The sequence below is a fragment of the Pantherophis guttatus genome, chromosome 3 (genome assembly GCF_059756535.1).
Source record: "Pantherophis guttatus breed Tessera chromosome 3, ASM5975653v1, whole genome shotgun sequence".
NCBI classification, from domain to species: domain Eukaryota; kingdom Metazoa; phylum Chordata; class Lepidosauria; order Squamata; family Colubridae; genus Pantherophis; species Pantherophis guttatus.
Window position 1 is genome coordinate 73,318,297 of NC_142065.1, and position 15,292 is coordinate 73,333,588.

General features: G+C 39.3%; 1 protein-coding gene across 2 annotated transcripts in view; it reads left to right on the plus strand.

Moving 5' to 3' along the window:
- The window catches only part of LOC117677329 (serine/threonine-protein kinase TNNI3K), a 238,156-nt gene that overhangs the window by 204,971 nt on the left and 17,893 nt on the right, over positions 1-15,292 (plus strand). For both annotated transcript variants that reach the window (XM_087889820.1, XM_060689981.2), the window contains one exon: positions 6,921-7,090. In XM_087889820.1, coding sequence (XP_087745946.1) covers positions 6,921-7,090 — 170 coding nt within the window. The remainder of the gene's footprint in view (positions 1-6,920; positions 7,091-15,292) is intronic.

Sequence of the window (15,292 nt, forward strand, 5' to 3'; positions counted from 1 at the left end):
CTATCAGCAGCAGGTAATACAGAGGTAAGCAATTAATTTTCTCAAGGAACCACATGAGGAACTGGGACTTTTGTGGAGGACTGAATCCATAGCTCCTGGCTCTGCTCACCTGCAAGGCCATGTTTTGACTGAGGCAATAGTGGGTTGTGAAGCCCAGGTCTCTTCATACAATGACTGCCGCTGCCATCTCCTCAGGCTGCTCCAGGTGAGGAGCGAGCACTGTGCAGGTGCAGAAAAATGCTTTCTCTCCTCACCCTCGTGTGGCCACCAGCCGACTGAAAGAGCAACATGGCAACAGCACAAAGCTAGACCCAACTGGGCTTCTTCTCCTGCCCCTGTGGTACACTAACTTTCATACGATTTCTAATTTCTAATTGTCCTCACATGGGCTGGATAGGATTAGCCCAAGGGCCAGGTGTGGTCTGTACACTGTAAAATACCCAGGTCATATTACGTAAGGATGAAAATACTTTTGAGAGCGCTCAGTATCAGGGGTGAAATCTACTTACCTTCCTTACCGATTCAGAAGCACACAGGCTGCGCAGGTCACGTGTGCGTGCAGACCTTCTGCACATGCGCAAAACCTTCTGCGCGTGCACAGAAGGTAAAAAACATATTACTGAACCACCAGCCAAGGTCGCTACCGGACCAGGTGGTCTGGTCTGATCTGGGAGCATTTCACCCTTGCTCAGTATGTGTATTTCTTGGTTGAAGCACAGTGAAGCAATATTTCAATTTTAACTGCCATCTCAAAAAGAGCTCCCTATTCTAATACACTGACAACCGTTCATCTGAATTCCAATCCAGGAGGGGAGCTTGTATACATTTCAAGGCAATACAATAATGCAATTTATTATTACAGTCTTAGACCAGAACAAATAAAAGCACTCAGTATATATATATATATAAGCTGACTTTGTATAAATATACAGAAGTATGAAGGCTATTGCCACTGAGCTAGGGCTGTAGAAAGAAAAATCTTGGTTACGTAGGAGAAACCTGGCTAAAAGAAACACACACACACACACACACACACACACACACACATATATATGCATATTCTTTCTAGCCAGGTTTTACCTACGTAAGCTAAGTTGTTCTTCAGCCCTAGTTCTGTGAAATCTCATTCACAAGTTTCTGGGCTTTTTGTATCTTGCTGAAAAGCAACAACTCTGTGCTGCAATTTGGGATATATATATATATATCAGGCTTTATCAGACATTTTGTGTTGTCTTTTGTGAGACTTAAACTTAAAGTGGTGATTTGAGATATCACCCACTATGGCTATACAAACATCTTGAGCTACGTAAGAAAAAACCCTGACTAGAAAAGTATTATACATATGAACTTACGAATTAAAAGAACAATATATATATATATATATATATATATATATATATATATATATAGAGAGAGAGAGAGAGAGAGAGAGAGAGAGAGAGAGAGAGAGAGAGAGAGAGAGAGAGAGAGAGAGAGAGAGAGAGAGAGAATTCTAGTATAAAATAATAAATAACTAAAATCTATCTATCTATCTATCTATCTATCTATATATATATATATATATATATATATAATTCTAGTATAAAATAATAAATAACAACTAAAATCTATAATAAAATCCAGTGTCAATGGATGTCATGGTCTGACTATAGGATAGTTGCAATCCCTAAACTGTGTGGCCCGTTGTTCATCACTAAAAGGGAAATGACTAAGCAGTGCAAAGGGTTAGCTACAATTGTTATGTAACATCACTATGGTGGAGAAGACACATATTTGTGACGAATCCCCAGTGTTGCTGCACAGAATCTGGCCACCTGTGCTGTAGTTATGGACTGTTCATCCTTAAGCAGCCACTGAAGATAGGTGGTGTCGGAACGGTCAGGATACCTAGAAGTTATTGGCAGAATATGTTTTTTTCCTAATCTTCGTATAAAAGGAACATCTAAGGAGCATGTGATCCACAGTTCCCACCTCTCCTGAGCCGCAGGGACAGAGTCTTTCTGTGAATGGTATCCTTTTATACTTGCCATACAGAATGGCCGATGGAAGCACATGGCACCGTGCAAGTGCAAATGCTTTCTGGTGGCTTGCTGATTCCAACTGACTCAGATATCTGGCAGGAGCAACCACACATCTAATGGCATCTGGAGCCAGAAACAGCAGAGCTTTCCCTAAGTCCGCCTGCCTCTCAATGTTCTCCACCCTTTGTCGCAAGGTTTGTCTTGCTAGATCATAGTCCATCTTGAGTGTTAAAGCTGGGGAGAAGCCTAATTTGGCAAGGTTGGACTCGACAGCCTTGATTCATGATGAAGAGAATTTGTCTTGGAGGATTAACGGAGCAAGACCTTGCGGAAAGAAGTTAAGCTTTAGCCAGAGATTTAAGGACACTATACAGATTCTTGCTTCGACTTTTATCAATCCTGACTCCAGGCGCAGAAGTGCATTTGAGACACAACGTGGCATCTGGAGAATTGCTCTAATGAATTTGGATTGAACTATTTCTAATGATGTAAAACATGAAGCTGATGGTCTGAGCAAGGTCCCATAAAGGAGCTGTTCTAGCGACTTGGCCACAAAAAGCTTAATAGCAGCAGGGACATAGTATCCTCCCTTTGTGTGGAAAAAAATAAGATTGGTGCTCGCTGATCTTTGGCCCAAGGCAGCCGCATATTCTCCAGGTGCTTTTCTTTAACCATTGCCTGAATGATCACCCCCAGGTATTTGCTCTATTTTGTGGCCATTTAGAAACCATGAATAAAGTTTTGGCCTTTTTGCAAAGGCCAGGATCTTTGTTTTTTCATATTTATGTCCAGTTTATTGTAATTACAGTACTGAAGAAGGGCTCGCAAGGCTCTTTCAAGGCCTACTGGTGTCCTGGAGAGGATCACAACCTCATCTGCATATAGCAGGAGGGCGATGCTTCAGTCACCTATTTGGGGTGGGGTGGGGGGTGATTTGATTTGTTTAGCCATTTTACCATGTCATTTATGTAAAAGTTGAAAAGCAGGAGGGCCAAAATGCACCCCTATTTAACCCCCTTTTGAGTTTTAACTGACTTTGAGAGGGACCCTTGCATATTACACCTCACCTTGAGATGTACCACATTTCAAGGCAAAATAGGAGCAATATTCAGCTAGCCAGGGATTATGTTAACAAAAGAATGCAAGATGGAGTTCCAAACTCACATAAAGGGGTGTTAAGCAGAATCTTAGTCAGTCATGTGGACTGAGGCATGAAGATTCTTTGGATTTGTGTCTCCCTTTTCTTTTCAGAAAATGAAATGTGATTTTTGATATTGCTTCTAAAAAATAAATGTCGTGTCATAGTGTAGCAGTTTTATGCTAGTTCTTGGATGTGTTTTTTGTCTATATTTGAGAAATTTCCTTCTGGTATACAAGCATAAAAATTAAATTATCCATTATTGCCACCCTACAGAATCTTTTTAATAATGTAGGAAAGAGGCTATATTCAGTGATTTTCCTGCTTAGGCAGTCATGTCTTTGACATTAAGTGGAATTTTTTTAAAAATAAAATAAACAGGTTTTCACTATAAAATTATCTTTTTAATAAAAAAAAGTGCAAATTACAATTCTTTGCCCTGTGGATGGTAGAGTAAATGATATCAGTTCCAATGAAAAGAAAATTGCTCTATTCATGCTGTAGTGTAATTATCTGGAAGTTTGTGGTCATGTATGTGTTATCTAGACTGAAACTATATAGTACTAACTCTGTTGTGTCCATTCATCTGTAACCTTCCATTGGCTGAAACAGTGCATCACAAGGCAACAATTTTTGAATGAAGGTAGCTCAAATGACTAATTTACAGAATTATGGGACCCATTACTCCCATGGCAATAATACTTAGTAGGAAAGTTGTGGCTGCTTCATTGCCACTGTGCTGTTGCTACTTCAGTACTGCCATAGTCAGCCACAGTCATATGATCGTCATTTCCATTATTCTCTGCCAGCTTCCCACAAGTCAGTGGGGAAGCCAGCAGGATGTGTAAGCTTGGCTATGATTGCTGATGTTCCCTGCCAGCGAAATCTTTCACTATGGGAAGCTAGCAGGGAGCGTCAGCAATAGGGAAGACTTCAAAGAAGCTCTCAAGTTGATCAGGTAATGCTCCCTCCACCTGTGCTACCTCCCCATCCCCTCTGTGCTCATGCTATGCCAGCCACTTGCACATTCCTGCGTATCATTCCTGACCCATGTTGCAGACCTCTAAACCCTCACCAACCTCACCCCAAGCCCATACATTCTCCTTGGCCAGCACAGCATCTTTCACATACCAAAGCATACCACACGCACCCTTCCTGACCTGCGCCAGACCACTTACATCCTCTCCAATCTGTTTGACAGCTCTTGCTTACATAAATATACCCTGCCACCTTCCCGACTCATGCTGCAATCCTGTGTGCCCTCCTCGCACCATGTGGCACCTCTCAAGCATCCTGTGCACCTTTCATGACTTGTTCAGCACCTTCCCTATACCTTCCTCTTGGAGACATGCCAGAATGGGGAATGGGGATGCAGTTTTTCTTGCAGTGCCTCACTCTTCCCCCACTCACCCAGCAAACTGGCAGGCAGTTCTGTGGCTCATCCAAAGAGAAGGAGTGATTTCTGATACCTCCCTGTCAGCTTCCTACAAGCAACACAAGCTGGAAGTCAGAAATCACTCCCACTCCCACTACTTTTATTTACTATGGTCATTTAGTTTCCCTGTTAAAGTAAGGCAATATCTCCGAAAGGAAGACCCAATGGGTTATGAATTGCCTTGTATTCACTTAAATGTCTACTTAAATCCCATCATTGGGAGATGAAAATGACTGGTTTTGGGGTGACTGGAAGCAAAATATTTATAGTTCCAGAACAAACAATGAACAGGCATCCCCAAACCTGCATGTGTTAGATGGGTAATCATATCTTATAAATAGTGATTGTAATCAAGAAGTATGGTTTTGGATCACATACACTTTGTATAAATAATATTATAACATCTTGCTTCAATGTTTGGGCATGAGAGTCCTCCAAGTGCTCCATAGAGGATGCATCTTGTCTAGGAGCAACCCACACTCCAAAATACTATCGGGTTTTCAAACAACCAGCCAAATAGCATCCAATAAATAGCAATAGCACTTAGATCTACATAGTGCCCTATAGTGCTTTATAGCATTCTGTGAGTGGTTTACAGAGTCAGCATATTATCCCCCAACAATCTGGGTCCTTATTTTACCAACCTCAGAAGGATGGAAGACTGAGTCAACTTGGTGCCTGTCAGGATCAAACTCCCAGCTGTGAGCAGGGTTAGCCTGCAATACTACATTCTAACCATTGCACCACCTTATTATTATAAATAAATAATAATAAAAGTAAAGAAATTCTTATTTATAATTTATATAATAAAAATATGTAATAAATAAAAGTAATGAAAAAATAAGATCTATTAATAAAATAACATCCAATAAAACTACTCTAACCTCTCTTATTTAACAGTGACTATGACTTTGGGTGCACACTAGGCTGATGTACACCACAAAAGCATTTTAATCTCTCCTGTCTATTAAGCATCTAGCAGAAAGTGGCATATTCTATGCAATTAATTCCTTTCTCCTGTCAGAGTATAACAAAAGGGAATTTGGAAACTAATATTTATAATAGTTAAATTCTTTCTTTCTATATTGTTATATAACAAAGAGTAGAGATTTCAGCACTCAACTCAGAAGTACAAATCCTTTTTCACATTGTTAAAATAATTTAACATACTTTGGAGTTTTTCATCAATTTCTCATCAATCGTTACTGAGCTATAACTATACAATCTCATTAATTTCTTTATCTACTTATTGATATTAAATTTCTGTACCAACTGTGTTTTCCTTTTTGCATGCACTTTTTCCTTCTTATTTTTTAAGAAATGAGTAATAAGTAAATTTTATACACACCCATACACATACCTTCCTCCCTTTAGTGCTATACTATCTAGATCAGGGAGTTGAAGTCCACAAGTCTTAAAAGCTGCCAAGTTTGAAGACCTCTGATCTAGAGCACTGCCTTTCTCAGGTGTAATGCACATGTCAAATGTTGTTTTATACATGAGTAAAATTCCATTTACTGCTTTATACATACATAAAGCTATTTTATCCTTGTGTAAAATCCCATTTCACACTTTATCATGCATTTAACATCATTTTACACATAGAACTAATTCCCTTCCAATTCATTGTACGTTTAGATTTAACAGACACCCATCCCACTATTCTGTTAAATTGAGAGTTTCTTTCATTTTGATTAACTTTACATAAAATTAAGTTGGTAGATGGCAAAAAATTTTAAAATAATAATTACGTTTTCTCATCCCTACAGAAGAAACTTCACATGACATTGCTAGTATTAACTTAAGCATTAAAAAGTTGCAGCTCTATTATTTTATTTATATATCAACATTTGGTATTGCCTATTCTAATGATTTGGCTCACTCTTGTGTGATGCAATTGCCATACACTTTCCAGCTATCCAATAAACTGAAGTCATTGCTTTTAAATATATTGCTATAAGATGATATGGGAAATGATCTCATTCCAGTAATAAATATAGCAATACTGTTATGCCCATCACAAAGAAACCATACTTTTTTTAAAAAGCTGATCAAAGAAAACTGATTTATACTCTATATGTGTAATAAGAGAGAGGACTTAAATCTTTGGATCAAAAAAAATATACAGCAAAAAGTTTTTCACAGTCCCAGATTACAAAGGCCATCCTCCATCGGACAATGAAAAACTAGCATGACACCATCAATGGAAATAGCTGAGGACATTATCAAAAGCATCTGTGACACATAGGAGGGATAACAGCCTTTGTAACAGGACTTTGGGGTTGTCAGAAATAGGTACTAATAACGTCCTCTTCCTTATATCCAGCTGATGTCACCAGCCTCCAGCAACAGCAGTGGTTCCTTGTCACCATCCTCCTCGTCAGACTGCCTACTCACTCGGGGATGCCCCGGACGCAGCCATGTTGCTGCTTTGCGTAGCCGTTTTGAACTGGAATACGCCCTGAATTCAAGAGCTCATGGGACGTGGTCCCAAAGGTAAGCATGAAGACCACATGGATTGCTTCCTTAGTCTGTGGGATTCAAAGAACTGCCTGACCTATTCTTGACTAGTCAAATTGCTGTTAGCACCCCCATTAAGGAACAAAATGCTTGGAAGCATCACAGAAACAAAACACTCAGTAATAATTTTCCTTTGTAAGCTAGAAGGTCCAAAACATTCTATCAACAAATCAGCTTTAAATTTGGGGGTCTTCCAAATGTCACCCTGCTTTTCCTGCTCCAACTTCCCTCCCAGATTTTCTGCGTAAGCAGTCAGTCCTTATATATTTGCTTGTTTGGGCATTCCCATAACTGCACTGTATGCACATCATCTTCATTTTTCCCTTTTGTCCCCAACTCTGTATAAGAAATTCCTCTTCTCTCTTTTCTGGAAGGGATGTTCCTTGATTCTGCCCTCACTGAGTCAAAGAAGCAGCGGTGAAATCCACTTACCTTCGCTTCTGGTTTGGGTGCGCTCCCAAGTGGGAGTACATGCACACTATGTGCATGCGCACCTCTTCTGCGCATGCAAAAACATTCTGCGCATGCGCAGATGGTTAAAAAATGGGATGTAATGACATTCAGGCAAGTGGACGTAGCCTCCCACCACTGGAACTACCGGTTCGGCGAGCCGGATAGAACCAGGGAGATTTCACCGCTGCAAGAAGCTCATCAGCTCATAGCCCCTAATAGTTTTATGCCATTTATGTATGGTATGCAGAAATGACCTTGGGAGACAGGAGATTGCTCCTTGTAAGATTGATGTCAGCCTTCTCAGGTAGAGCAGACAGGATCAGATGAGTTAATTCTGCTTTATTAGAAGGCTACATTAACAGAATCTTGCACGTCTGAAAGTACAAATCTCACTCCATCTGTTTTACAGTCTAGAGCAGTAATGGCAAACCTTTTCCTCAGCAAGTGCCGAAAAGGGAGTGTGCATGTGCGTAACACCAAGTGCTGAAAAGGGAGCACTTCATGCATGCACTTGTTGGGGCCATGACCAGGAAGAGGAGTTTTCCAGGGGGCAGGCGTGCACCAAATAAGATACTTCCAGTTTGCCGGCCAGCAAGTCTTCCAGTTACTGCCGTGCATGCACACACACTGATCAGCTGGCCAGTGCGCATGCTCATGCCAGAAAACAGAAGACCAGCTCTTCCGGTTTCCGGCATTGCCGCACACACAAAGGCCAGCTGATCATCGCATGCACATGCATGCCGGAAACCCGGAAGAGGAACGAGTGACACCGAGCGTGCTAGGCGACATGGCTCCATGTGCCACTTCGGGCACGCGTACCATACGTTCGTCATCACGGGTCTAGAGGTTAGGGAGATTTGTTTCTGAGTTTCTTTCTCCACTCATTATGCAGCTGTGGCCCATGTCCTCTCTTATCTGATTGTTGTCTAGCTAGCATCATTTAACCCATTCCAACCAAGCACCCATCTGACAAGGTCACTCCCACATACCATGACAATTTGTGTGATTATTTGCTCTGATTGTTAAAGCAGCCGATTTTCCATGAGAAATAAGACTAAGCAAAATTCAGGATGATATTTGAAAAAAATATATTCAAAATGGAAGGCCTGGGGCTGGCAGGAAGTAGAGAGAAAGCTATAGGAGAAGAAAGGAAAGTGACTGAAAATGAAATCACGCAGCTGAACAGGACCTCAAATAGAAAGTGGTTGAGGAAAAGGAAGAATTAGTACAGTATAAGTTTTTGGGAAAGAGATTATACTATTTGAAATTTGCAATCCTGGGACAACTGAGGACAGGAAATTTGGTGGAGAAAGCAGGTAGGCTTTATTATTATTTTTTTAAAATAATAACTTGTTTGACTTTTTGACAGAACTGGAGACTTTGCTAATATTGTTACTTTATGTCTTTCAAATAGATCAGTGCAGTGTTTTTTATTTATTTACTTACTTACTTACTTACTTACTTACTTACTTACTTACTTACTTACTTACTTGATTTTTATCCTGCCTTTATTTTTTTATAAATAACTCTAGTGCTAAAAATGAATAATATTCTCTCCTCCTCATACTTTCCCCACAACAATAACCCTGTGAGGTAAGTTGTGCTAAGAGCAAATGACTGACCTGAAGTCATCCAGCCAGTTTTTCTTGCCTAAAGCAGAACTAGAATTCACAGTCTCCTGGATTCCAGATCAGCACCTTAACTAGTAGGCCAAACTGGCTTTCATATGATGTTAACCTTTGTTTAGTCCTATTGTTATAACTTGCTAAAGCTATTTACTAAGCGTTCTTGGTGTCATTATAACAGAAAAGGATAAAAGCCACAACCAGAATTAAGATGCTATACCTACCATTGACTCTGGACATTTTCCCAATAGTGAATTAAAAGTATCTTCATAGCATCCTCCTTCTCTTGCCGAAGTGATATACAGCTTTTTCTCATTACTCTTTTCTTGTTACTTTGAAGCCTCAATAGTTGAATGACTCTAGAAAATGCTAAGTCACAAGTAGGAAAATAATCTCTAGCTTCAGTTATCATTTATCATCCTGCTTTTGCCCCACCAATTTCTTTTTTTTTTTTTTTATTGAAAAGGTTTTCAAATACAAATTTTTCCCCCTTTTTCCCCCCCCTCCCCCCCTCCCTAACCCCCCCTCCCCACCCTTCCCCCCCTGTGACTTCTTCGTAACAAAAAAAAACCCTAATTCATAACAGATTACTTACTCCCTCCTCAAAATACTGACCTTTACTTACTAAAAGTATTATAAATCCCCCTTTATCCATACATTTCAGAAAAGAAGAAGAGAAAAAAAACAAAAAAAAACAAACACATTATACTATAACTATTATAAAATAACTTCTAATTTAGCATAATAGTGTTTTATATCTATACATTATTGCAACAATTCAAAACCACCTTCCACTTTAAAACTATACGATAAGTCCTACTTTAATAACATTTCAAAGCCGGCTCCCCATAAAATCTAATTTAACATTTATTCCACTCTATCCATTTCCTCCACTCCCCTAAATGTATCACTTAAAAATCCCTTTTCTTAAACTAATCAGTCTGTAGCTAGCTTATTCACCCACTGTCTTACAAATTTACCATACACAACAATTCTTGATATCTTTAATTCACTGCCCACACTACTTAAAAATATATATATATATATATTCCATTATATCTAAATAAAAAAAGAAAAGACAATAACTTTAAATTTATAGTCCATATAATATCTTCTTGAAGTCTTTCCACTGGATTGTTAAAACCAACATCCATAATAGGGTAACATAGCTTGCTGATGCAACAGTTTATTCAAGATCTCCAATCATATCTGCCCCCATCAGTAGTAAACATCTTCTTATATATATAAAAGTAAAAACAACCACCCGAGTGACATTATAATTATATTCCATATAATAATAATTGTGGGTTTCATCAGGATTATTAATTTCCATCATCGTATTGGGTAACAACCCGATCTTCTGCATGTCCCAATGTGATTCTCTTGCCTTATAATTCAAGATAATTATAATATATTTATCAACACAAAAAGAAGTTTCAAAGTAGATAATTCAAAACCATCAATTTGAGGCTCTTTCCATGTCCCAAAATTACGGCAATGCAGAGATCTGCCACTATCCTCAGGATGATATTGACCAATATGTCGCCTCCTCTATGTTTTCACATAATCATTCATATTTTAAAATCACTGGCTTCACTGTTGCTTGGGTTAGAAATTTCTATTTTTGTACAACCTATTTCTTTTTTTGTTTTCTTTTTGTGGGTTTGACTTCCATCCTAATTTTTTGTGTCTCGCGTTTCTTTTTTATCCCTTGTATATCCTCTAATTGGTTTCCATGCTTGTCCTTGCCTTGATAAGTCATCACATTAAAATCAGATGGCACTTCTCTCAAATTTGTAGATAATCCAGCTGGGGTATCCGATAAATCCAAAGGCAATTTATCTGGTACAGTCTCTGTCTTTAGTTCCAGCTCCTTCTGCTTATCCTGTATTATATCTGAAGACGTTAAATTCATTTTCAACCTATTTTGATAAAATTCTTCCGCTCTTTCAACAGTATTTAACTGGTATCTTTCTCCTTGATATCTCAATATAATACCAACTGGGACGTCCCACCGGAATTGAATATTTCTCCTTTTTAACTCAGACACCAGAAAGCCAAATTTCTTCCTTTCCATTAATATCTTAGGTGGGAGTTCCTTGTAAATCCAAATCTTTCTTCCATACAATTGCAAATTAGAATTGAAGGAATTTTGCACAATTTTATTCCTAATTTCTTTATCTGAAAAATAGATTACCACATCTCTAGGCAATTGCCTTTGCTTGGCAGTCCAGGAGTTTATTCGATAAGCTCTGTCAATCCTACAAAACACTTCCTCAGGTTGAATCTTTAAAATCCCAGCTAGAAATTCAGAAGATATTTTCCTTAAGTCATCTCTGTTATTTTCCTGCAAACCTCTAAGTCTTATTGCATATTCTGTGAAATTATATTGTATCTTTAGAACCTCTTTTTCAATCCTCTGTTGCAGATTTTGTACATTACCAGACTTTTGGTCAGCATCCATTTTAAATTTTTCTTCTGAACTATAATCCTGAATATTTAACAAATCATTTTCAATTTTTTGAATTCTATTGTCCAATTTATCTTGAATTTCATCCATTTTTGACTCTAGTAAATTAGTATTTGTATCCAACCGAATCATGAATTCTGACACTTTTAAAATTTTTTGCTGCAAAAAGTCAAACTTGGATTTCACCAATTCCTTAGTTTCCTGCTTAAATTTTTCAAGTTGCTGATTCACAATCTCATCCCTTCTTTCAATCTCCTCTAAGAGAAATTCTATTATATTAAAATCAGGTTTCTGGGACTGAAGAGTTAAAACTTGTTCCTTTAAATTCTTAGTGGGGGAATCCCCCCCACCTATTTGCTTGTCTGACTTCACAAGCCTCAGTGCCATGTTTCCGCCTAAGCAGGCTTTGTTAGAAGAAAAAAAAAAAAAACAAGACAAAAGACTTCCAGCCAGCAACAATCCTCCAGGGGAAAAAGAGAAAAACAAAAACAGGAGCGGAGTTTTGTCTACAAATGTAGCCAGTGGTATTTATTCCGCTACATTGTAATAATAAAAAACGGAAGAACTTTCCCTCTCAAACTCTTCTCCAGCCGCGGCAGACGCCATTTTAAAAAAAAACTTTTTTCCTCTTTCTCTTCCTCTATTCTCCTAAGTAATTTTTAAAAGATAAGTAAAATACTTGCGCTTCAGTATTACAGGTCCAGCTCACATTTTCTTTGAGTAATCTGTCAAATTCGCAGGCTTGCTTTTGACGCCTGGCTCTGCATTAGCAGAGGTCTCCCAAAGCCCGGAGCAGCGGCTGGGGATATGGGGCATCTCATCCGCTCCATCCCAAAAGTAAAAGAAAAACTTTTGGGACTCTGCAGAGAGTTCTACCCACCCCTGCCGGCTCTATCTCCGTTTCCTCATGGGAACGGAGTTTTTTCGAGCCGCCGTTCCGTTGTGAAGGCGGCTCTGACAGGCAGTGGAAGCTGACGATCCCAAAGGAACGTCTGGCGGCTTGCCCCACCAATTTCAATGGCCTCAATCTATTCTTGAAAACAGTTCTTTAAAATTCCTTTAAAAATGTAATTGTGCTTTTAGATTTGTTACCAGAACAGCAGTGGAACTAATCTATTTTTTTCCCATGTTAGATCTAGAAGGCCTGCTATGTAATGACAGAAATGACTACAGAATTTTATATAAAATGTTCTTCACCCTCGTAACAGGCTCAGTGCCATAATTTGCATTGGAAAAGGAACTGATAGGCTTTTGTGTCTCACATCAATCTAGACCAGAGGTGGGGAACGATGACCCTTTTATGATTTGTGGACTTCAACTCCCAGAATTCCTGAGCCAGCCATGCAGGCTCACGAATTCTGAGTTGAAGTTCACAAGTCATAAAAGGGCCATCGTTGCCCACCCCTGATCTAAACAAACCAACATTTAGACAAAGCAATCTGAATTGAATAAGAGCGGAGAGCAATATCACTGTGCTTCAGAGATTCCAGCTGCTGAAACATCTTGTCGCATAACACTGTGGACCTTGGGAGATGTTAATACCATAATTTTCATTTCCTGGGGCAGAAGAAAGTGATTTAATTGTAACTATGGCAACAAGGGAGTCTCTTTAGCCCTTTAAGTGCTATATTGATATTACTGGAATACCTAGCAATGAAGATCCCAGGTAGACATATAATTTAGTCTTCTTGAAAGAATCATCTGCCACCCTTTTTCAAGCGATGAGCCCAAACCGTTTCATTCACTTAGTTCATGGGCTAGTACTACAGGGTCAGTAATGTACTCTGAGCATGAGTCAAACATCAATATCATAGCATAATATCGTTCAAAACTATAAGCCATACATGAAGAAATGCAGTCTAGCTTTTATATCTCTGGATTTGGGAGAGGGTCTCCTTTTGATAATCTCGCAAGGGGCTAGAACAACAATGAATTTGTGAGGAAAGCAACAAGATTCAGGGCGTATTAGAGGATTTTATATTAGTTCCCCTTTCATGCTGCAGCATGTAATAGATTTGCATGAAAGAATAAGCAAGTGACACATTTAGGTTATACTATGGATGCCCAAGAGGGTGAAGAAAGTAGTTATCACAGCAGCTTCCCTGCTACTGTAATTTAATGTTCACAACAGTGCGCCACCCAAGCTCATTAGCTGGTTGAAATGGGTTCTGCAGAACCCAAAGGGTTGCAGAAGAGTCCCCCCCCCCTCAAATGCTATGCAATACAAATTAACTAACTCCAGTCCTATAAATAAAACATTGAAAGAGTTACCCAGAGGCAAAATATAAACTAAAATGAAGATGGTTTCTGCAGATTCAGTGGTTTTTTTTCCAATTATACGACATACTGAGATGATTAATGACCTAGCTTTCAAATGACAATGGTTTCTCGAGGCTTTAATTTTTTAAAAAACATACAAATCGAGAGCAGGAGTGACTCAGTGTTGTGTGCTCACAACGTTGTTACACCCTTCGCCTCTCCGACTCATTTGAGCTGGACAAACTACAAGGTTGCACACAATGACTAAGGATGCTTGCCTAGCTATGTGCCTAAAACCTACATACAGAGTTAAGGAGGTATGAAATTACTTACTTCATCCTTCTGTAAATATGGTCCATTTTTGTTAGTAAAGTTACAGTGGCCCAATAGCACATGAGCCTCTCCTTGGGATGTGGTGGCAGTATGTGGAGAGAGAGAGAAATTGACTGAGTATACGCAAAATACAAATGTATTCCGGTTGTCTCCTTCTGCCAAATGTACTAGCACACATGTGCATATATATGCTTATCCACATATTCCAATTTTATTATGGTGTTACTGATGCTATTCCAAATCTGAGAATTGAACAGGGTGTAGATGATGCACAACGTGGCCTTCATCCCAGCACCTGTTGAAAATTTTTACAACTGGTCTCTTTTTGGAAAGGGGCAAGATAGAACACACAAAGATTGTCTAGTCCAGTGCAACCATCCAGATTCCTCCAATTTACCAGTCCCACAAGAATTCATCAGCACAGATGGTGGACCATCTGCAAACTTCCCAATTTTGGTTTAGCATATGGTTTAGAAGAGGAGGAAGATGAGACTCCTGGCTTGTTGTCTTCAGGGGTACTCAGGAATGGTGGGTTAATGTTGTTGAAGGAAACATTATTGTAAATGCAAAGTTTATTCAACACCTTGTGATGGGTGCAGGTCAATGGAACTGGCTTCACCCAAGAAGAATGGGAGCAGAATGGGAAATTTGTTCATGTTGGGCATGACTGCTTTATTATCGACCATGCTACCACCCACCAAGCTCGTTAGCTCATCGAAGCCTGGCATTCCACAAGCAATTCCATTAACAGACACTTTGACCTACAACCAGCCTATGAACCCTTCAGAATCCAAATCAACTGCACAGCCAAACAGAGACAGCACTGACCCTCAACTAACCCACACAAGCCCCCCCAACCAGCACTTCCCTTCCCAATGACCCTCACGTGATGTAACTTCCCCATCACAAGACCATTCATAAGACTCTCACTGATGACTCACACCTGATTTATCACAAGACCCTCACTTAACACACCCACACCTGAAGCCCTTATAAACAGAACACTGACACTGACATCCTCTAAACTCTGAAGATGTT